Source organism: Petaurus breviceps, unplaced genomic scaffold, assembly GCF_028583685.1.
Source record: "Petaurus breviceps papuanus isolate PSGF00001 unplaced genomic scaffold, PetGlider_PUasm1.0 181, whole genome shotgun sequence".
In the NCBI taxonomy this organism is placed as follows: domain Eukaryota; kingdom Metazoa; phylum Chordata; class Mammalia; order Diprotodontia; family Petauridae; genus Petaurus; species Petaurus breviceps.
In genome coordinates, this window is record NW_027185784.1 from 16,388,054 (window position 1) to 16,413,048 (window position 24,995).

Genomic DNA, 24,995 nt, shown 5'->3' on the forward strand with positions numbered 1-24,995 from the left:
TGCTCCGCCCCTTCCTGCTACGTCAGCAAGTCCAATGGGGCATGGAAGATCTTTAAATCCCATAACCCTTACAGCAACCCACAAGTAGAATGAATGTCCTTGGGTATGGCGGGTATCCCTCCATTGGAGGTCTTAGTCCAGAAGTGGGATGACCATTTTTGACTGTATTGTAAAGTTTACTCTTTTCCAGGTCCAGGTTGGTTAAATGCCATCTGAGATTGCTACCAGCTCTTGAGATTCTGTGATTCTAGAGTCAAGAAATATTTATATGAAGTAAGGAAAATTATTCTCTCCCCGCCCCTTCCCCAACCCCTTATGGGTTGCCCAGATAACTTATTTATTTAGACTTCACTTTTCCAAAGGTGGGCCTAGTATATGATATTTCTCTGCAAAGCTTCCATGAACCTATCATTGTGTCTAAAAATTTGTCTCCTGTCAATGATGTGGAGGTACTGCCCCTACCATCACCCTAGTGTAGACTGTCACCCCATGTCCAGACTGCTGTAGTAGCCTGGTTTGCTTGTCACAGATCCCTTCACTGCAGTCCATCCTCCATTCACTTGTCAAAGTGATTTTCCTAAAGCTCTGGTGTAGCTATGTTATTCCCACTCCCTTCCCCTATTCCCATCAATAAACTGGAATGGTTCCCTATCACCTTCAGGATCAAATACAAAATCCTTTGTTTGCTCTTGTAGCAGTTTCCTGATGTGGTGGAATTGTCTCAAAGAATTCAGAGTCAGAACCAGCAACTTCAGAGAGAGCAAGATAGATTTTTATAGGGTAAAAGTGCAATTACATAACAGGGGGGTGGCCAGGTGGCGCAGTGAGTAAGAGTGCCAGCCCTGGAGTTGGGAGACCCAGGATCGGTTCTGGCCTCAGATACTTGGCACCCACACAAAATAACTGGCCATGTAACCTTGAGCAAGTTACTTAACCCCAATTGCTTAAAAAAAAAAAAAGGACAGGAGGGGTTTGTTAAGAAATTAGGTAATAGGGGAAGGGTCCCAGCCACAGTGGAACTACACATGTGATTACAATGCCTACAGAAAAACCCACTTGGGGGGGGTATGTATGTATGATAATGATATTATATTAAGCCTGTCTAGGTCATAAGTTCACCTAAAGGATAACTTTTGCCATTACTATGTAGGTGTCTACTTAGGGAAAGTCCCTTCTGTTGTTTTGGAGTTTACAGTCTGAATCCTACTTGGGCATACTGGTGGTGCTATTTTCTGATTGGCTGGAACAGGTCTGGGGGAAGTGACTAGCTGGAAGCAGTGACTGGGATCCCATCACATGGACTCGCCTGATGTTTCTATGAAAAATATGAATTCATGGACACACCTATTGTTCTAGTGAGCAGTGAAATATATATGAAGAATTTAGGATATTGAGTCAGGGGTGGGTGGGAGTGGGAGGCAATGGCTAGGTAGGGGCAGTGGGCTGGTTGTTCAGTGGGGCCCAAAAGGAAGTTAGAATACTGGGGCTGGGGGCACCTTTATTAGGATTCCATCAGTCTTTCTTAACTTAGCCCTTCCCTGTACCTTTTCAGTCTTCTTATACTTTACAATCCCCTGCCCCCATGACACTGGCCTTCGTGCTGTTGTTTCTTGAACAAGACACTCATCTCTTGTCTCTGGGCATTGTCACTGGCTGTCCTCCATGTCTGGAATGCTCTCCTTCCACGTCTCCACCTCTTGGCTTCCTTGGCTTTCTTCAAGTCCCAACTAAAAAAAACCTTTCCCAGTCCCTCTGAATTCTGTTGCCTTTCTGCTATTGGTTATTTGCTCGTTATCCATAGCATGTTGTTTCCTCCATTGGATCGTAAGCTTCTTGTAGGAGGGGGCTGTCTTTTCTTTTCTTTGTCTTCCCAGTGCTTAGCATAGTACCTGACACACAGGGAGGACTTGGTCCCTTACCTGAAGGATTTTAATGTCTTTTTAAGGAATCCCATTGTATAGTGCTAGGCAGGTGCATATATCTAAAGCATCTGGAGGACATTGGGGGAAATTGGCATTATGGGTACAACAGTATACTTTAGGGAAAACATTCATATTTATTCTTTCCTGAACTTGAAATAAAGGGGTATGGGGATGACCTCAGATCTGCAAAATGCTATTTTGAGAGAGCTATAGAAGTAACTAAATAGGATGAGAGAGAGGAGAGTCTTAAAATTTAGTCATATACCAAAAGGATGTTAGGTCAGAGTGCAGCCATTAGATCAGGTTTTGGTTGTTTAACCTTGCTACTAGCCTTTTAGAATGGAACTAATTGGATGGACAGAGTTCTGGCTACCTGCTGTTTGTTTTTTTTTTCTACACAGAAGACATTCACCTCCATTTATATTGATTTTTCCTAACCTTTTGTTTGGTCTGAAGTTTGTGGAGGCAGCCTTTTTACATGTAAAATAAGCAAGCTGGCATTTTGGAGATGCTATTTTATTTTTGCTAGACATTGTCAGATTTTTAATTGGAGAATGTGTCTGCCTCTTACAGTTAGGTGATTCGCTTTCCAATTAAATGTTTTTTTTTTTTTTACAAGTTGGCCTTTAATAGCTGCTTTAATTGGGAAGACAAACTTTGGTTGTGACTTGAGAAAGAGACCTCATTGAAAGCTCGGAGCAGAGCTTTTAAAGCCCCAGATTCTGGTTACAGATGACAAGGAGGATTGAAGACAGCCAAAGTATCAACTTTTATGTCTTCCCAGAAGTTGGACTTTCAAAAACCCTCTGAAAAGCCTTTATTTTAGACACCTATGAAATCTCTTCCTCAGAAGAATTTTTTGGTTAGCACAACATTTAATTCAAAGGCAGCTTTGCAGAAGAGGTCTAGTCTTTGATGAAATCTTTGAAAAAAAAACCTTGATGTCAGTGGCATGGTTGGTGGAAAGAAAGGAGCATCCATATGGTGGCCAGGGCTCATAGCAGAGTTGTCAGTTGTGTTGAATGTCATTTCTGACTCCTTTTGTATGCATTTGGAGTAACATTTTAATTTTTCTTAGTTATTTCATTTCTAGGTGGGTTGGTGGGGTCTTTCAAAGCTATTTCAAGAATACCTAGTATTGAATTCTTAATAGAAAGTCTCAGAAATCTTAGAAGTACTTGGATAGCACATGTGAGTTTAAAAGAAAAGAAATAATTATGTTTCTAGGAAAACCATAAAGTACCAAAATGTTAGTCACCCAGAAGTTACCATGGGCTCCTTCTGTTTTTAGTTTCTTTTAGTCTAGGGCAGTAGAGCATTTCATGGTGGGGAGGGAGAAGAGTGCAAGCTTATATCCAAAAACAAAACAGTTAAGATTCTAAGTATTGTCCATATTTTCTGAGGAGTAAACTGATGATTCAGCTGCCTAACTGGTCAAAATATCTCAGAGACAAATTTAGACTCCATGTAAAGAAAAAGCTTCCTAACAGTGTGAACTCTCTAGAAGTAGTATGGGGCTGCTTCAGGAGGTAGTTAAGTGCATTTCCTCTGATCTAAGGATTTCAAGCTAAGGCTGGATGATTACTTGCTTGGTATCTTGTAAAAGATACAAATTAGAGTGAATTGAATGACCCCTGAGGTCCCTCCTAACTCTCAGAACTTTGTGTAATTCTTTGGTATAGTTGCCCATAGAGGTGTAGACAGAGGATAGGAGACTTGTTCAGCCATATATTGTATGGAATCATAAGTAGATATTAAGACCCTTAACTACCATTAGGATTAGTGTTCTTTTTGCTTAACTGAATGATGAGATTTCTTGTGTTTTGGATCTTGTTAACTTGGCGTTTAGGATAAAAGCTCACACATATTTTCTTGGTCAGCTTTTGAGAAAAATTCAGCTTGGATTTCAGATAGGTTGTGTCTAATTGATTTGGTTCTTCTAAGGATAGATACCATTCTGTTTGCCACATTTCTTATCCTAAGCCATTTCGGTCAGAAACTTGCAAGTTGATGGCTCTCTAATAAATAGAGTTGGAGTCAAGGGACCTGGGTTCAAAGTTTTATCTTTTCCTCTCATGCTTTGCACTCTCCTAACTTCATTATTAGTACCGTGTTTCCCTGATAATAAGACACTGTCTTATTGTCTTATTAAATTTTTTGGACAGAAAAACACCAGAGGGCTTATTTTCAGGGGAGGGCTTATTTTAATGAACATTGACAGCAATTTTAATAAACAGGTAAATGTGAACAAAAAAATGTACCTTTATTCAATAATGAATTCAATAAAGAACAGGATGACACGCTCACTGCTGCAGCTCTGATTGGATGCAGCTCGGAGCGCAGCGTGCGTTTCACCGGGGGGGGGGACGGTGTATACAGAGGGTACCATAATGTAGCGTGTAGCGCAGGGGATCACCTTCACTACAGTAGCAATCTCAATAGGGCTTATTTTCGGGGGAGGGCTTATTTTAGAGGAATCTTACACAGTAGGGGGAGGGCTTATTTTCGGGATAGGTATTATTATCGGGGAAACACGGTATGGAGGGCAATGCCATCCTCCCAGTCCCTCAAGCTCACTTCCTCAACTCCTCATCTGTTGCCAAGGCTGGTGGATTATACCTTTACAACATCTCTCATATATGTTCCCTTTTCTCCTCTGAGTTTGGTGATTGGGGAGATGATGGTACTCTCAGGAGTAACAGGGAAATTGGGAATAGGGGAGAGTTTTTGGGGAAAGATAATGAGTTTAGTTTTGGACATGTTGAGTTTAAGTTATCTAGTTTGAGATGTCTTAATAGGGAGTTGGAGATGTGAGACTAAAGGTCAAGATAGAGGTTAGGGCTGGATAAATGGAATTGAGAATCATCAACATAAAGATAATTGAGTCCAGAGGAATGGATGAGAAATAGTCTAGGAGAAGAGAAGAGGACCCAGAGCCACAGGAGATAGCCATTTTTAGTGGGTGGGACCTGGATGAAGATCCAGTAAAACAAACTAAGAAAGATATCAACTAGGAAGAGAATCAAGAGAGCCATGTCATGGAAACCAGGAAAGAAGAGAACATTCAAGAGAAAAAGGTGATCAGCAATATCAGAAGCTGCAGAAAGGTCAAGAAGGATGAGGGGTGAGTAAAGGTCAGTAGACTTGGCCATTGAGATCATTGTTAACTTTGGAAAAAGCATTTTCAATTGAATAATGAAGGTGGAAGTCAGAAAGGAAATGGAGACACCTGTTGTAGATAACAGTAAGTTCAGCCACAGACAGGAGATGACATATGGGTCTGTAGAAGTGGGGATGCACAGATCAAATGAGTTTCTTAAAGGTGGAGGAGATATGGACATTTTTGTAGGTAGTAGAGAGGGAATGATTGAAGACAAATGAAAGAGTAAGGATAATGGAGAGAGCAGTCTCTTGGATAAGACAAAATGGAATATTCGATCACCTGTATGCATAAAAGAATTGTCCTTGGCAAGGAGAAGAACCCCTTCTTCATATGAGCTAGCAGCGAAGGAGGAGGTGGTAATAGAAGGAAGATCATGATGTGAGATGAGAAGAGAGAGCTGCTGGTGAACGACCTCAGTTTTTTTTAGTAGATTATGAGACAAGATTGTCACCTGAGAGGGTGGGAGGAGGGGCTGTGGAGGGTTTGAGGAGAATGAAAAGGTCTGGAAAGCTGCTCTTATGGGTAAGATAGTGTTTGGATTAAGGAAATATAAAAGGATTGCCTTGCTTCAGTGAAGACTCAGTTGAGGTTATGTAACCTAAATTCCTAGTGACCTCAACATAATTTCATGATTTTCTCCATCTTTGTCCACTATAAGTAGGAACAAAGACTGCAGATGGTGGAAGTAATACAAAGCTGAGAGGCCTGGCAGAGCAAGATTGTTCCTAGACTAAAGTGGCAAGGGATTCAAGAGAAGAAGCTAGAGTTGAACTGTTTTACCAAGGGGTCAAGAAAGGGAAGGGGTGAGAACATAGATGTCAGAGGTGAAAAAGACCGAGGGATGGAAGGATTTCAGTTTGTATTAAGGATGAAGAATAAGGTTTGGGGTGGCAAGGCAGAGGGAGAAGTGGAATGACAACCAGGTGGTTATCAAGTAAAGGAATTTCAGACATCATGAACACAGAAGTGGAACATTTTTAGTTGATAGCAAGATAAGGGTCTGACCATCTGCAAGGTGGGGTGGAGTACATTTTGGGAAATGAGTAAGTTGATGAATTGGGAATCGGGGTGTTTGAGGGAGAATCATTGTGTATGTTGAAATCCCCTAACATGAAGGCTGGAGTTAGGGAGGAGAGAAAGGCCATGAATTCATTGAGATAGGAAGGAGAGAGTCCTTGAGGTCCATAGACTACAGTCATCAGAATCTTGGTTGGGGGATAAAGCCTGGGATGCATTTCCTCTCTACCTGTGGCTCACAGAATTCCTCTCTTGCTTCTAAATGAAATTCAAGCATCATAGTCTACAAAAAAATCTTTCCTGATTCTATCAACTCTTAGTACCCTTGCTTCCTAACTATCTTCTGCTTAAATGCCTTGTTTCTTTCTTTTAATTTTTATTCTATATACTTATATATGCACTTCTCTCCACTATAATGTCGGCTTCTTGAAAGTAGGTATTTTCATTTTTTATACATTTATCTTTGCCTACTGTATTTGAATCCTACAGTTTTCAGTATTACATAAGCAATTATTAAATCAACAGGTATTTAATAAAATTAGAAAAGAAAATGAAAAACCACTGTAGTATCTTTGCCAAGAAACCCCATGGACAGGTCCACAAAGAGCTCAACACAATTGAAACAACTGAACAACCACAACAAAATTTAATAAATGCTTGTTGATTAATAAGCTTCGCTAATATTGATTATGACAGCCAGGCTTTGTCATACAAGGCATTCATGCCCCTATGCACTTTCTGATTTTCAGCCTTATTTATTGAAAAATTTTATTTTATTTCCTCATCTGTTTGGAGTGATAGTCTCAGTAAATTAATGCCAGCCAAATTCAGAAGAGATGATTTGCATATTAGAAGTTCATTTGTTAACTTATAAAAGGAAATATAACTGCTAAACTGGAATGTTTGTGTTGGCTCTCAGCACATTCTCTTACTAGTATGAAAACCTTGTGAAATTTGGTTAAGATCAGAAGATTACTTCCCTGAGGGCATTTATTGTTAACTTTTTGTCTCCAGTGCCTTGGACATAAGTCAGCATTTGATCAATGTTTGTTAGAGTGAACTGAATTGGTATATAGAGAATCATTACAAAAGGGAGTAGGGACTTTTTAATATGTATCAACCTTCTCCACCAAAAGGATACTCATGCCAAATATACTGGATACATCTGTTAAAAAATTGCAGTCTCAGAGTTGGGGAAGGAGGGTGAGACTCAGGCCATCTAATTCAATTCTTACCTGAAAAATAATTCCATTTATGACCAAGTCAACAAATGGTTATGTAACCTTTTCTTTTTTTTTTTTTTGAGTTTTGAAAAATTGATTTCTGCCTTTTGTTTTCATGTTATATCAGTTCCCTTATATTTCTATTTCTCAGTTTCTCTGTATGTATCTTTGTAACATTTCTCTGGCACCATGAAAATTTCTGTAGCTACTTGGTATTTGTTGGATCTTTTTATCTTTAAAGTGTATGTCTAGCAGTGGAATCTCTAGGTTTTCACTTATTTTCCTTTAATTCCAAGTTTCCTTACAGATTGATTGTATCATTCAATAGCCCCACCAGCAATATATTCTTTTGCTTTTCTTTCTGTAGTCTCTCCAACATGGATGATGATTTAGTGAGATGATTAAGAAGGGATTGCCAGATATTTAGGAGAAGAGCCATAAGAGTGTCATGGAAACCCAGGGGGAGGCAGGTGATAGTGTTAGATGTTGTATGGAGGTGAAGCAGGAGGAAGTCTAAGAAAAGGCCTTTGGATTGAATAGTCACTTGATTTTTTTGTGAAGGGTTGTCATGTGGAGATGTGATTAGATTTGTTTTACTTGCCCCTCGAGTGGAGAATTGGGTGGAAGTTTGGCAATGGAGGATGCCAGTTTAATGTAAGGAGAACTTCCTAACAGTTTAATTTGTCCAAAAGTGAAGTGGGCTGCTCCAGGAGGTGCTGAGTTTACCACCCCTGGAGATTTTCTAGCTCAGGCTGGATGTCCACTTTTGGGGAATGTTAGAGAGGGATCCTGCTCAGGTACTTTGCTCAGGTACCAGATCTCACCTCACACGGAAGTCTCTTCTAAGCCTAAGATTATGTAGTTCTTTGAAATGTCAAGAATTCCACCAAATGAGTGAGAGACTTTATAGACCTGGTGGGACTTGAGCTAGTCCCTGATATACTGAGAAGAGGGGGATGGGATTCCAAGTTTCCATATCAATGATCCTATAACTGTGACCGGTATCTGCCTTATGTGTTGTAATGGGCCTGATTTTACTTAAATTTGGATACGTGCTTTTCACTTGGCTATACAGTTTAAAACTCATTGTCACCAGGAGTGTTCTGTATAACTGAGTTAATTGAAATATTGAAAAACTGTTTGTGTTGTGTGTAGTAATTGTTACTAAGTGCTGTCCAGAGCAAGACACCAGTGATTTTTCAATTGACATCAAGAGGGAAATTGTTTACTGTCACTTTATATAAAATGGATCTCTTTGTACCAAATTAAAGGATGGTGGTTTTAGTGTGGGAAAATGTTTTCAGAAGGACTTGTCTTTTTGTGTTGTAGTTAAGTGAGTTGGTTCTTTCCCTCTCTAGCCCCATGTTTATGGCATCTGATGAAGCCAGATAGAAATTTGCAGTAAGAAAATAATACCATCACAAAGTAGCTTGATGGATTTTGTCATGCTTTGGATCAAGTAATATTCCTGGGTACATAGTGGTATTCCATAGATCGTCTCTTACTCTGCCACGAAGAGCCCATAACATCATTCTCAGCTCCCTCTACTAGCATTTTGGTAGACTTCTGTCATATTTATAGTTCACTGGTAGTGCTAATAGTGTGCCTACCAGACTAAGTGCTCTGCTCAACAAAGTTCCCACCTGGTTGTTTGCAGTACTTAAATACTTTGCAATCCCTTCTCAGTAGTTTACTCTTCAATCTGCAGTTTTACTCAGCTGACCACAAGTAATACCTGTGCTGACAAAACAGGGATATTCTGCTGTCAGACAACAACCTTGAGATGGCTAGTGCACACTTTAAAGGAGCAGAAAATATGTGAACCTGACACCTTGAGATGCAGGTAAAATAGATGGTGTAGTCCAATCTAATCTCTTGGTTATAGGCAGTTTGGGGAAGGAAATGGAAAAAAGATTATGAAAGAACATGAAAGCTAGGAGACATCATCCTTCAGTTAATTTAGCTTAGTTATCACTTCACCCAGATGGGCACACCTACTTGATGACCTGAATATAGTAGAGCACCAAGGAAAATGAATGGAATGTCCCCTGACTGTTTATGATTCAAGAGAATACTTAGGTCCTTCTCCTTAGGGAGAGGAGTGAAAACCTGTTTATCCTTGTTGCATTTGTTTAGTGTTTTGTTTTAACTTTTAAACATTCTATTTTGTGAGCATCTCTAGACTTCTCTGGGCATCAGGTTTCACATCTATGAAATTGAGATTGTAGACAAATCTCATCCCCATATTTCATGTATGTGAAATATCATCTAGATTATAACTAGCTCCTCCCACCTCTCCACCCTCCCCAAGATGGCTTGCAATCTGACATAGGCTCTACCTATACACTCATGTTAAATATATTTTTACATCAGTAATGTTGTAAAGAAGAATTATAACCAATGGAATGAACCATGAGAAAGAAGAAACAAAACAAAACAAAAAGAGAGAGAGCAGATAGTATGCTTTGATCTGCATTCAGACTCCATAGTTCTTTCTCTTTTTCTGGATGTGGATAGCATTTTCCATCATGAGTCTTTTGGGGTTGTCTTAGATCCTTGCATTGCTGAGAAGAGCCAAGTCTATCAAAGTCAGTCATTGCACAATGTGGCAGTTACTGCGTACAATGTTCTCCTGGTTCTGCTCCCCTTAGCATCATTTTATATGTCCAGGTTTTTCTGAAGTCTACCTGCTCATCATTTCTTATACCACAGTGATGTTCTATTACCTTCATATACCACAATTTGTTCAGCCATTTCCCAATTGATGGACATCCCCTCAATTTCCAATTCTTGTCCACCACAAAAAAAGCTGCTATAAATATTTTTGTACATGTAGGTCATTTTCCCATTTATTTCCCATTTCCCATTATGATCTCTTTGGGATACAGCCCTAGAAGTGGTATTGTTCAGTCAAAGATATGCACGTTTTTATAGCTCTTTGGGCATAGTTCCAAATCGCTCTCCAAAATGGTTGGATCAGTTTATAATTCCACCAACAATTTTCCCACATCTCCAGCATTTATAATTTTCCTGTTTTGTCATGTTAGCCAGTCTGACAGATGTGATGTGGTACCCAAGAGTTGTTTTGGATTGAATTTCTCTAATCAATAATCACTTAGAGCATTTTTTCATATGACTATGGATATCTCTAATTTCTTCCTCTGAAAACTGTCTGTTCATATCCTTTGACCATTTATCAGTTGAGGAATTACTTGTATTCTTATAAATTTGACTCAGTTCTCTATATGTTTTAGAAATGAGGCCTTTATCAGAGACACTGGTTATAAAAATTGTTTCCTAGTTTTCTGCTTCCCTCTTGATCTTGGTTGCATTGGCTTTGTTTCTACAAAAACTTTTCAGTTCAATGTAATTAAAATTATCCATTTTGCATTTCATAATGTTCTTTCTCTCTTGTTTGGTAATAAATTCTTCCATTTTCCATAAATCTTGACAGGTAAACTGTTTCTTGCTCTCCCAGGTGGCTTATAGTATCAGCTTTTATATCTAAATCATATACTCATTTTCACTTTATTTTGGTATACTGTGTAAGATATTGGTCTATGTCCAGTTTCTGCCATACCATTTTCCAGTTTTCCATCAGTTTTTGTCAGATAGTGAGTTCTTATCCCAGAAGCTGGAATCTTTGGGTTTATCAAATAGTAGATTACTGCTTATTTTATTTTGCATAACTTCCTATGTCTTCCTGTGTTTTTCTGAATTTCTAATGTCTTTCATTTCTTATGACACAATAATTTTCTTTTACTTTTATATGTCCATAGCAGTTCTCCAAATGTTAGGCACCCACTTTCTTTCCAGTGGATTTTGTGTATGAGTGTGCCATAAAGAGTATATTTTGTCCTATACTTTGGTAGCCCGTTTTGTCATAGATTTCTTTGGGTTTAGTTTTAAGCAGCAAATGTTGGAAGGGGTAAGTCTTCACTTTCAGGGTAGGTATTACTGTGGTTTCCCACATAAGTGAAGGTAATTTACAATCATTGAATTATCTTTGAAAGCTAAGTTCTTTGTCATCTCACAATAGTAGCCTTTTAAATTTTTTCTTTTTGGTCTTAACTGTGTTATATATGATATAAACAGACCCTATATCCAGGTAATTGGATAGGTGAATTAGGATAATCCGGGTAAGGATTGGAAGATAATGACAGGTAGATTCTTTGTGTGCACCCTTTGATCTAATGAGTAAAGGGGAGAAGGCAAAATGCTCCATATACATATAATGTCATTGGGAATGAGGCTCCACATAAATGGGACAGCTAGATGGTGTGGTGAATAGAGCGCTGACCTGGAGCCAGAAGATCTGAATTCAAATACAGCCTCAAACATTTACTAGCTGTGTAACTAATTATGTAATTTTGGCCAAGTGACTTAACCTTTGTTTTCCTCAGTTTCTTCACTGATAAAATGAGGGTAATAAAAGCACTTACTTCCCAGGGTTATTCTGAAGATCAAATGAGAAGATAATTGTAAAGCCCTTAGGATAGTGCTTGGCACATAGTAAGTGATTTATGGGGGTAGCTAGGTGGCTCATTGGATAGAGTGATGGGCCTGGAGTCAGGTAAACCCACGTTCAAATGTGGCTTTAGACACTATGTGACCCTGGGCAAGTCACTTAATCTCCGTTTGCCTTAATTCATGAGAGAAGGAAATCATAAGCCACTCCATTATCATTTGCTAAGAAAACCCCATGGACAGTATGGGCATGCTGTAGTCACAAAGAATTGGACACCATTGAACAACAAGTAGCATTTGTTGTAAATGTAAATGTTAGCTGCTATTGTTATTATTGTTTCTACTACATAAATATTTCTGATTATTTAAGTATATCCCCTTTGGTGACAATGTTTTTAAAAAATATTTTTCATGGAGAACTTCCTGAAATACATGATATACTTCCATATATTAAACATGACTAAATATTTTCTAAAGAACACATGATCATTTATGTTTTCCTGTCATTGTAATCTTTTTTAAGGTGAAGCCTTCCAGGGCATAGTTGGGCATGTCAAAAGGATGTTTCCCCATAAGATAGTGTCTTAGATTTAGTGTTGGAAGGGGTGTTCATTCTCCTTATTTCCTACATGCAGAAAATGAGGCTCAGGAATTGAATGGCCTCCTCAGGGAAGTGGCAGAGCTCAGATTCAAACCCAGGTTCTTGAATCCTAAAACCACCGCTCTGTATACCACAGCATGCTGCCTCTGCAACATACCCAGACCATAAAGGGCCAAACCTAGGTTTTTTTGAGTTCTTATGTCTGCTTTTTATTTTATTTTTCTTCCTTCACTTTCCAAATATCAGTTGTTTTTTCTTGCTGCTTGTCAGCTTACCTGCCTTTCTTTGTTTCATTTCCTTCATCTGATCCACTTTGAGTTTAAAAAAAAAAATAGAGCAGAGATTTTTAGAGCTGGAAGGGAACCTTTGAGATCACCTGATAAGATAATAATTATTCTGTGCCCTCATTTTGTAGATTAAGTGAATTACTTGATGTCCCCAGGCTGGTTAGGGGCAGAGCAGAGCTACACTCTAGACCTGCATGCCAGGGTAGGACTCCATGATGTCTCTGAGCTTGTTAGACTTGGGACCAAATCAAGAGCCTGTTGATGTTTGGGCCTCCGAGTAAAGTGCATGGGACTCTTTAAATTCTTTCCTATTTTCTTGGATTATCAGTTATGTTTCATATAGTTGGAGTTGTTAGATTAATCAAACTTTTTTGATCAAAGAATTGTTTTAATAAAATTTTTTGAACACCTCCCTCTCTCCCACCTATATGTATCTGTAACTTACAAATGATATTCAGGCACTAGAGTTGTAAAACTTGCTAAAAAATAGGTATTAAAATGGTTAAAGATGAAAAAAAAACATTTGATCCCATACTCAGGGAAACCTTGAGTAGAATGACATGGTTATTAGATGTGCTTTAGGAAAAATGCTTTGGCAGCTATGTGGTGAATGGATTGGAGTGAGGAGAGCCTGGAGGTAGGGAAGCTAGGAAGTGAGTGCAGTAGCCTAGAGGAGAGGTAAGGTAATAAGGACTTTATGTAGGCACAAGCTCTTGGGAAAAAATTAGCAACAGTAAAAGGTTTCTGAATGCACAGTGACCAAAAGTTAATTCAAAATCAAATGTGTAATGAATCCGGGGTGTTTCTGGCAGTGCTTGCCCTTGTTGCAATGCACAACTTCACTGCAGCCTTAGTTTAGAACACACAGCACGCACACTTTGCACTGCGCATGCCATCACGCCAGGCAGCACCAGTGACTGCTGCCGGAAACACCTTGGCTCAGATTTGAGACTATTGTATGTTATGAATTGCAGTGTTTTTACTGTACGTACAATATTGTTAAATGAATTTTGGCTTGGAATTAGGACAGAATTTCCAACAATTTCTGAAATGGCCCTAAACATGCTTCTGTCATTTTGCACTATGTAGTTATGTATGTAGTTATGCGAAGTAGCATTTTTAGCATTGACAATTATAAAGTCAAACTGTTGATCAACTATGAAAAATGTTGAAGATACTCTATAGCCTGCAGTATCAAGTATCCTGCCAAGACTTAATTCCTTATGTAAAAATAAGCACATCCGGCTCATTTATTACTATGCAAATTTACTTTCATCTTTAATAAATGGTGCAATTATACCAAAGAATTGTATCAGAAGAATTGTTTTGAAATAAATTTCTGTATGCTTATCAGTAAATGTTTGATTTGTATACCTGTTTTATATATGTGTATACCTGGGGTCACGTAAAAATTTCTTGACCAAAAAGGGATTGCGACTGGAAAAAATTTAAGAAGCCCTGATCTAGGATAGTAGCTGTGTGAATGGAGAGAAGGAGACAGACGTAAGAGATGTGGAACTGATTGTGGGAATGTGGGCTAAAGGAAAGGTGAGAGCTGAAAGTGACACTAAGATGTCCAATCACTAGGTGACTGGGTACTCTTCATACTAAGGGGAGTTTGGAAGATGGATGGGTCTGGGGGGTGAGATAATGTCAAGATATCTGTGATCCAGATTACAGTCTATCCAAGTACTCTCCCCCACTCGAAGTTAAAATGAGGGAAGAAAAGCATTTATTCACTAGTCACCCCCACACCTCAGGGTCTCTCCTTCTAGAATGGCCTGTTGTCCCATGAGGTGATCTGAGGGATCAGACAGGATTTCCCCAGTGGTACCAGGACAATTGGTGTGGGCAGCAGTCAATTTATGTTATAACTGTGCTTGGGCAGTGGAAGAGATAGGGTTAGGTGTGGTTGTATTGGTTTCAAGCTACATTATTGGATATCTCAGGAGGGTGGGTTTCTATCTGTCTTCCCTCCTTCTGATTACACACATACACCCTTTTGAACACACACCCTCTTGGGGTCAGGATATGTCCTCCTGGGGTGAGGCTACAGCCCTTCAAGGGTCTTTGTCTTCCACTTTGTAGACCACAGTGCTGGATAGCTGACATCTACGTTCCACTTGGGTGTGGTGTTAGTGTAATGAATTTTTCTTAAATTGCTTAGAAGGTCTTGTGTTTATCAGTAGGTTAATCCTTAATATTCCCAAAGAGCATATAGCTATGTAGAATGGATTACTATTCACATATGTGTTGATCAGCCTTTTTATTTTTATTTTTTTGCTTTTTGGAGGGCAGTTGGGGTTAAGTGACTTGCCCAAGGTCACCCAGCTAGTTTTTGTGTTAAGTGTCTGAGGCTGGATTTGAACTCAGGTCCTCCTGACTCTAGGGCCATTGCTCTATTCACGGCGCCACCTAGCTGCCCCTGATCAGCCATTTTTTGACTCCATCAGAGCAATAAGTCAGTTAGCAACGTTCTTGCATTTCATCAGGTTTCTGGATATCAGGTTTGTGAAATGTAGCTTGTACCAGTGTGTTATGCGGAATCTCCTTTCCTCACTTCAGGTGCTTCTGGGAGTCAAATAATCCACCCTTCTCCCTTCAAGCAGCAGAGGTTCATCTGTGTGACTTATTTTATACAGTTCTTCTTGAAGGCAGGAAAGGAATTATTTGACTCATAGAGGCCCTTAAAACTCTGGTGATTTGTATTTGCTAAGTATTCTGTGAGAAGTTACAGCTGGAAGACCACTTCTAACAGACCATTGCTGGAAGGAACCTCAGAGATCATGGTCTCTTCCAACCTTCTCATGTTACAGTTGAGGAAACTGAGGCCCAGTGAGACAGAGTGACTTGGCTAAGGATATGGGTAGTAAGAAGCAGAGTTAGCATTTGTACCCAGGTCCTCTGATTCAAAATTCATTTTTCTTTCCACTCCACAGAATGTAAACTAGGACTGTACAGAATTTTAAAAAAGTGTTCCTGCCCCCTTTTCATAAATAAAGGTTCTGAGGTAGTTCAGGATAGAGGTGATTTCTTCAGCCTTTGTGTTCTAAAAATACGACGACACATTCCTATTCCTTAGTAATAGACTTATTTATTAGATTTGAGGTTAGTGGTAACAAGGGCTCTCTCTTAGCATGTAGTAGTAGTGTTTTTAGGGATGCAATTGTGTGAATTTTCTGTGGGTGGGATAGAAGGTCTTCATCCCATTACTCTTTTGTTGGCTACACAGATGGTGGTTTCCTTCCTGAGTGACAGGTTACACTTGGGAGAAACTGACCTTATTTCCAAGGTATGTTTTTTCTTTACTCTTGTGTACCATCTATCTTTTCAGGGGTGTACTGACTTATATATTTGGCCTTATCTGGATTCCATTACTTTAACAAAGTGAAGACAAAATTGTATCAAGAAGCCAGTGGTAGTGACTAGCTACTTTCCTTTCAAGTTGCTTGATCAGTCTTTCTGAAATGCAGGAAAAGGGATCTGACAAACTCAAACTTATACCTCCATGGTTACTTGCAGAGATTTATATGCTTGACTATAGTACTTTTTGGGGATTGACAGCTATGGATTTAGTAGTAGAAGCACACTGTACGTCAGTGTTTATATTTTCTATTAGTTATTGTTAATGCCAGTAACATGGATAATACATTCCAGAGCCTGTTTGATAAATAAGTGCCTCCCTGGGTAAAAATTAGACATCTTTGGAGAGGCATTTTTCTATTTGCTCTTACTTCATTAATTTATTTTTCTAAGGTAATAATTTACTGAAAGCACTCAAGTTGTTGTACAGAGTCTGTCTCATTCCATCTAGCATCTGGTTTAATATGTTAGTCTTCTGTGAACTTAATCTTGGTTAAATCATCAGATTTTTGAAGTAGTAATGGAAGGATCCAGAGGAAGCTCAGTGACTTCAAAGAAGAGTGGAATGATGGAGCCCAAATCAATTTTGCCTCCCATTTCTGGGTTCATGCTATGTATTTCCTATCTAGCTATAAACACCTGCTACCTTTGCCCTAGACTTAAGACTCTTGCAACTTTAGAAGCTGCTTGGAGATCTCAGCTATGCTTTGGACTTACTCTTATCTTTATTAAATGCCCTCTAGTTGAGCACTGCCCCTCTCTAAGGAACAGCTTTGACATTAACTGTTTTGATTAAGGGTGAGATTCAGCATCAGGAGCTGAAGTCAGGACGTATTGTAGAAGACAGACTTTGTTGTGAAGTTTAAACCAGGGCTTTAACAGGAATAAATAGGAAGTCTTCAAAAAATAAATGTGTAAGTATGGGAATCGAGAGATCTGTATTGACTTAAGTTTATGTGAAAATAGCACTGGGATTTTAATTAACCAGATACTTCACTTGAGTGTGGAAAAAAGATAATTCAGTGTTGGTACTTATAGTGATTTTCAATATTTCCTATCTCATCTATAGACTACACCTAGAGTACTGTGTTTAATTCTTAGCACTGTGTTTTAAGAGGGTAGTTGGACAATCAAGACATTACAGAGTCTAGATAACATATCATTCATTGAATGACTCACTAATCATTCATTGATTTAAGGAACTGTGGATAAGTCTAGTGATGAGGGGATGAAATAGAAGTATGATAACTATTTTCAAATATCCAAAGCACCATCATAAAGAAAAAGGAATTTTTCACTGTTCTGAAAGTCAGAACTAAGACCAGTAGATGTAAATTATAAGGAAGGTAGGTTTTGGATCAACGTAAGACAAAACTTTTAAGCAACCAGAGTTGTCTAATGAACAGATTATGGACAGTGGAGCAGATTACTTTAATAGGTATTGAGTTTCCTGTCACTAGAGACATGCTTGAAAAATGGGATACCGTAGAAAGGATCTCTGCATTGAATGGGAGGTTGGAGTAGAGGTATTACCTATATTCCCTTCTAACACAAAAATTCTATGAATTCTGTCAAATGACTTTGCTACATGACTTACAAAGACCACTGTAGACATACTGATAATAACCTTGATCTTTGCTACATGTTCTAGTTAATAATTGTATAAATCATAACTTTCTATATTGAATTAGTTGACTGAATTCCACTTTTCCTTAATTACCCTGCACAGGTTTTTATCCTTTATTTCCATCTTTATTTTACAGAAGAGGAAACTGAGGTATAAAGAAGGAATTGTTTAATTCAAGAATAGTAAAAACAGGTCTCTGTTTCTAATTTCCTAGTTCAAATGACTGTCCTTATATCTCAGTTTCACATTTCCCAAGTACTTGTTTCTGAATTCATACGAGCTGTTCCTATCAGTTATTTCTAGATGACTATTACCTTCTCTATATATGACATGTTAAAAAGTCTTCATGGTGTTACTTTGATTAATTTGCATCTCTATGAGCCCTTTGCCTTGGCTTCTTAATTTTTATTTTTTGGAGAACATTGCGTTTTTATTACTGCAACTGACTGTAGGAAAAGTTTGAGAAGTGAGCTAGCCCAGTAAGAGATCAAGGAAGGTAAAATGATATGCAGGAGTATATCTTTGGTTGGATTTTTGATATGGATATTGTCTCTGTATGTGAGAACACAAGCCAAAACCAAAGTAGGCATAATTTACTCTCTAGTCTGCACATCAGTAACCCTCTCTATTTCTTAAATACCTCATAACTACCTATAATTTGTTACTATGGTAGTTGACAGAGAAGAATGTGTCCTCTCTGGGCCTTCATTTAATGACTATTTCATTAGTTAACCCAAGTAATGTGAAATGTTTTTGTACTTTTCCCCCCATAAGTGGGGGATGTAGAGAGAGAAGCATATAATAAGAGGGAGAGTATAGAGAGAGACTTATTAAGCTGTAGAGTGATGGGGAAATTGATCTCAGCATATTGTTGACTTTTTATTATTACCCCACCGTGACAACAAAGAATGGCAGCTAAATATTCAAAAAGCCATTCATCTTGGTACATTTGACAAATTAAAAGAGTTTTAAGATCTTTCTTTGCTTTGGACTAGCAACCAGGAGGCCTTCAGATTTAAAGATCCTAGCTGAGTCTTCATCACAGACGCAGCTGATAGACATGCTCAGTTCTTATTGTGAATTTCAGTCTTGAAAGACATAGTGGTATCCTAACTTTATAACTGAGTTTCCCAAGTGCGCTTTCATCTTCACCTATTTCTAGTCCTTTCCAGATACCATTCTTTCTCTATAGATATTTTATAATTTCTACTTAGTGCTTGATGACTGACTGATTGATTTTTTTTATCCTATACCTGGTCTGGAGGACCTTTAACTCAGCCTTAAGATGGTACTAACTTTGTGACCTCGGACAAGTCACATAACCTCTCTGAGCCTCAGGTTTCTCATCTGTAAAAGGAGGGGAATTCATACTGGATAATCTCAAAGCACCCTTCCAACTCTTAATTTGCTGCTTTGTAAATATGTAGGTTGCTCAGATTTTCCCCACATCAGTGGTAAAAAGGAACTTTTTTTATGCTAAATAGCTCCTGAGTTGAGATTTCTTGCTTTAAATGTCAATTTGGAGAAACTTCTTCATTTTTCATGGAAATATCTGAAAGTGGATTTATAATTGACCTACTGACTGTCCCATCTCTTAAAGAAGCTCGAATGATGGTCCTGAAAATGATGGCATTCATCACTGAGAGCCTAAAGTACTAGTCCCAAATTAAAAAAGAAAATGAAATACACTGGGCTGAGGGTACGTACAGACAAACCTGGGGGAATTTAATAAAACACTGTAAATTACAGCAACTAACAGATAAGAGGAAGAGGGTTTTTCCTCTATTACTGAGTATAAAATGGAATTAAAAAAATTAAACTGCAAGTAAAATAATGGAAGAAACAAAGATATGGCTCATGTTTCAAACTAGGTTACTGAGAGTTTTTTTAAATAAAAGTACCTCTATGTCATCCGTTGGTTATTGTTGATGTCTATCAATCCCTTAGTGCTGTTATTAGAATCATAAATACAGTGACAGCCTTCCTTCAGAGTTCACATTTTTTAGCTGCAACATTTTCACAGTTCATGCAATCTTTTGTTCTGGTTCAGTGTTTGTATGATACCTAGTTCACTTAGATCAGCTGTTCTTAAAATTTTCTGAACAGGTTTGGTAGTTTGCAAAAATGCTTTTGTTTCGTCCTCATAAAGATCCACAGAACTCCATAAGACTTATGTGCAACATGCTCCCTCTGCTGTAGGCACATCCCCTCCCTCTTCCTAGCACCCCTATCTTGCCTTTTTTTCTGGACTGTTCCATAGCTGGAAGTCTCCATATTGGAATCTTCCAGGCTCTTCTCCATATTGGAATCTTCCAGGCTCTGTGGTAGAGTGAGAACCTCACTGACCAGTCTCGAGCATCTGTCTGTCTGACAACAGGAACAGAACCAACAAGGTGTATGAACAAGATTCTTTCCATCCTTCATTGTCTCCTTCTCCTTACCCCTAGGAAAAACAAAATAAAATGAAACTTGGCACTCATCTGCATTACAGGATTGTCTAGGTGTGGAGAGTGGAATCTGGATATCTTTATATTTAATTAGGAGCAGTGGAAGTGCTTTGTATAACCTGGATGTACCAAGTCCTGAGAGCACCCTTGCAATGTGCCATTGGTGATCCTCTTCTCATGGTTTGGAGACTGAGCTCATACCTGAGGCCCCAGGTGACAGAGACCCAGGTATATCTTTTGCCCTGAGCCATTCTTCCCTTCCCTGATCCTCTTTGCCCCCAAACCTTAATTATTTTAAGTTAGGGTTGATTTCTGTAAGATACACCTATAACAAGGCCTACTGCTCTTAGTGACACTGGCCAGTCTGACTTTTGTGTCTCAGTGTCCTGAACTATGTCAAAACATCATTCTTTCTCAAAAAGTATTTCTTTTGGTTTAACTAATTGTGGTCTATTTATTAAAATTAGACTTTTAAAGTTTTTTTTTGTGGACTCTTCTCTTCCCTTTTTTCTTATCATGCATATTCTGTCTCTGTCAGGACTCTCTCTACGAGTGATGACGTGGAGGACAGAGAAAATGAAAAGGGCCGCCTGGAAGAAGCCTATGAAAGGTGTGACCGTGACCTGGATGAGCTGATCGTGCAGCACTACACCGAGCTGACGACGGCCATCCGCACCTATCAGAGCATCACGGAGCGCATCACTAACTCCCGAAATAAGATCAAGCAGGTGAATGTCTGACTGCTGTTGACGTGGAGCTTTTTTCTTACATAGAGGCTGCATGTTGTGGGGACAGTGGCTTTCGAGCCGTTGCTTACTAGCTAATTGTGTCAGGTTGTTTCCAGCCCTCATACAAGTCCACAGAGCTTTGCTGAAGGAGACCCCGTTGACCATTTTCTCTCTTGTTTCCATTCTACTCTCTGTTTTTCTCTACCCATGTGAGATGACACAGCATGGTGGGGCAAATATTGGACTTGGATTAGGAAGAACTGGGTTTGAAACCACCCCCCGACACTGACTAAGTGTTTGTGCCCCCCCTAGACAAATCACTGAAGCTCCTCTGTGTCTTCATCTATAAAATGGTTAGGATCCTCATATGTATGGACCTCACAGGATTGTTGAGAGGCTCAAATGATAATGGATGAAAAAGGCTTTGAAAAAAAATCCATATGAATAAATGTTAGGTGTGCCTAGACCTGTGATTTCATCAGCAGGGAACTTCCCAGTGTGGAAACTCCTTCACCAGCACAGCTAAATTCCCTGTAACTTAGAGATTTGGAGACTTGCTTTGGGAATAAAGAGATGCTCATGGTCACATGGCTCTTATGTGTCAGAGGCAGGACTTAAACCCAGGTGTTTCTGACCAGAATGCTAGATCAGAGTGGGGATTGCCTCAAGAGGAAGTTTATTTTTGATGGGGCCAATGCGAGCTGATGAAATAGGCACTACAGGGCCCCACTTCAGTTATGGTTGTGTTTATATGTCTTACCGTTACACTAGATTGAAAGATCAAGGAGGGCACAGACCATGCCTTAGCTAAATTTCCTCTCTCCCAAAGCAAGCACCATGCTCTGCACAGAATAAGTGCTTAACATTAGTTGAATTTAATGTTTGTTAAATGCCTGTTGTCTTTGAAAAATTTGTCCTGTGTATATTGTTCTTCATTCAAATGAGAAGCTGTAGTTTTAACTTCCCTAGATAGTAACTAATGGAATAAAAGTTCTTCAGTTATGAGCTTGCCTGTGAAGTATCTCTGCTTTAGTAGCCACAGCCATTCTGCCTTTTGTATTTTCTATCCGTTAGAGCTTACAATGTTAAGATTTTGGAGGCAGATACATAAATTGTTGTTTTGTTTGAGGAGAGCTGTGGAGATCATGGTTTTCCACCTTTCGGAGCATAACTGTGGAAGGAGTAAGCCATAACCCTATTTGAGGCAGAATGCTGACCTTGTCACCTTGTAAAATTAACTTGAGTATTTCCAAAGGAAAGGCTGTAGCTCTTATCCTTTACAAGTCAAGAGTTCATCCTATGGATTTATGTTTGAAACCAGGGGAAGCTTGAGATCAATTGCCCTAGATTTCAAATAAACTGTAGTCCATTTTGACCTAATATATACTAAGCTCCAGAGGGGTCAGTGAATGAATGTATAGAGCCACTAACCTTTTGGCTTTACTTAGAGTAATCACAGCTTGGGTGAAGGATCTTTTGATATTTGTGTTTTCTGATTAGTTTTGGTTGATGTGTACTAAAAGGACTTTGTTGTTATCTCAAGGGAAGAAGCAGCAATGATTCTTGACTTTTCTTCACTTTGAGTTGATGTTATCTTTGCTGCTAAGAAAGAATGTTCGCATTGGAATAGACTTGAAAAGACATCATTCTGAGCTGATTTTTTCTAATTCCTTTTTTGATTATTTCAGAGGCTTCTGTTGGTAGTGAAACCATTTTCTACCACCTCATTTTCCTTCTTGTGAATTCAGCAGCAAAAAAATAAACATAACCCATATAGCCATTACACCAGGCATTTATCAGGAAAATAATTGTCATGTAAGAAATTCCAAATTATGACTTAACTCTCAGATCACAGAGGAAGAGAATTAAAGGACTAGAGCCTTTTAAAAAAGGATAGATGTCTTTACTAATTGCAAGTATGTGAAAAAAAAAGATAGAAAAACAAAAGGTGAGCGAACTTGTTTTAAGTTGGAGAATTTGACAATTTCCTACCATAAAAGTCCAATTTCAATGCACTAAGGAAACACTGACATTTCTTTACTAACCTTTTCCCGTTGCTTTTTGGTTTCAAGAGAGTCATTGATTTATATACATACACCATAGTTGCTAAAAGTATGAATGTGAATGATTTCATTGTCTGGCCAATTGCCCAATGGATTATTTGGTTCCTTCAGGGACAAAGACAGCAGAACATTGAAAATGTGTTGGTCCGTGAACTGAAATTTTCTTCTTGCTCTTAGCCAGCAGAGTATAATTAGGAAATGGCAGATTTTTTTACTTTACTTCTTTACTTTCATGTAGAACAGGACACCATAGTATTTACACTTTGAGTGAGGTGGCAGCATCCAGATACTGAGTTATGACAGTTTACATATAGTCTCATGGGGCTTTGTGTATTTGGTAAAATCTAAACTTTTTTTTTTTAAATTTAGTATTTTATTTTTTTCCCAGTTACATGTAAAAACAATTTTTAAAACTTTGAGTTCCAAATTCTCTCCCTTCCTTCTAATTTCCCCCTTTCCCCTATTGAGAAGGCAAGTGATTCTATATAGGTTATACATATGTAGTCATGCAGAATACATCCATAACAGTCATGCTGAGAAGGAAAACAGAGAAAAGAAAAAAAATCAAGAAAAATAAATTAAAATGTATGCTTCAATCTGTATTCAAATACCATCAGTTTTTTCTCTGGGAATGGATAGTATTTTTTCCCAAGTCCTTCAGAGCTGTCTTGGATCCCTGTATTACTGAGAATTGCTAAGTCATTCACAGCTGATCATCTTACAATATTGCTGTTACTTTGTACACACTACATTCACTTTGCATCAGCCCATTCAAGTCTTTCTAGATTTTTCTGAGAGCACCCTGCTCATCACTTCTTATAGTACAATAGAATTCCATCATAATCAGGTACCACAACTTGTTCAGCCATTCCCCAATTGATGGGCATCCCCTCAACTTCTAATTCTTTACCCCCAGAAAAGAGTTGCTATAAATATTTTTGTACAGATAGGTTCTTTTCCTTTTTGTTTTTTAACCTCTTTTGGGATATAGACCTAGAAGTGGTATTGTTGGGTCAAAGGGTATGCATGGTTTTATAGCTCTTTGGGCATAGTTCCAAATTTCTCTACAGACTGGTTGAAATATTTCACAACTCCACCAACAGTGCATTAAAGTCTCATTTTTTCCCACATCCCCTCTAACATCTATTTTCATTTACCTTTTCTATCCTATTAGCCAATCTAATAGGTATGAGGTATTACATCAGAATTGTTTAATTCGCATTTCTCCAATCAATAATGAATTAGAGTATTTTTCATATAGCTATAGTTAACTTTGACTACTTCATCTGAAAACTGATAATAACTTTTGATCATTTATCAGTTGGGGAATGGCTATTATTTTTATAAATTTGACTCAATTCTCTGTATGTTTGAGAAGTGAGGCTTTTATCAGATAAACTTGCTTCAAAATTTTTTTCACAGTTACTATTGTTACTGTTTCCCTCCATCCTATTCCCTACTCCCATTTATTCTAGTCTCTTTATCCTTTCACGCTGTCCCTCCTCAAAAGTGTTTTGCTTCTGACTACTCCCTCCCCTAATTTATTCTTCATTCTATCACCCCTTTCCCCCTCATCTCCTTTCTGTAGGGTAAGATAGATTTCTGTACCCAATTGAGTATGTTATTTCTTCTTTGAGCTAATTCTGATGAGAGTAAGGTTCACTCACGTCCCCTCCACTCCCCCTGGACCGTAAAAGCTTTTTCTTGCCTCTTTTATGTTAAATAATTTACCCCATTCTGTCTCTCCCTTTCTCTTTCTCTCAGTACATCCCTTTCTTATCCCTTCATTTTATTATCATCCCTTCACATTTGACTCATACCTATGCCCTCTGTTTACATATACTCCTCCTAACTACCCTAATAATAAGAAAGATTCTTTCTTATGTGATATAAATATCATCTTCCCATGTAGGAATGTAAACAGTTTAGACTTATTAAATCCCTTATGATTTCCCTTTCCTGTTTACCTTTTTATGCTTCTCTTGAGTCTTGTATTTGAAAGTCACATTTTCTAGTCTTCTCTGGTCTTTTCTTCAGGAATGCTTGAAAGTCCTCTATCTTATTGAATATTCTTTTTCCCTACTGAA

At 38.4% G+C, this 24,995-nt stretch overlaps 1 protein-coding gene across 5 annotated transcripts in view; it reads left to right on the plus strand.

Annotated features, from left to right (window-relative positions):
* The window catches only part of EXOC4 (exocyst complex component 4), a 1,166,755-nt gene that overhangs the window by 268,937 nt on the left and 872,823 nt on the right, over positions 1–24,995 (plus strand). For 4 of the 5 annotated variants that reach the window (XM_069087253.1, XM_069087255.1, XM_069087256.1 and 1 more), the window contains exon 3: positions 20,656–20,845. In XM_069087253.1, coding sequence (XP_068943354.1) covers positions 20,656–20,845 — 190 coding nt within the window. Of the gene's footprint in view, positions 1–20,199; positions 20,346–20,655; positions 20,846–24,995 lie in introns of those variants that run through there. The other variant, XM_069087254.1, reaches the window with a different exon arrangement.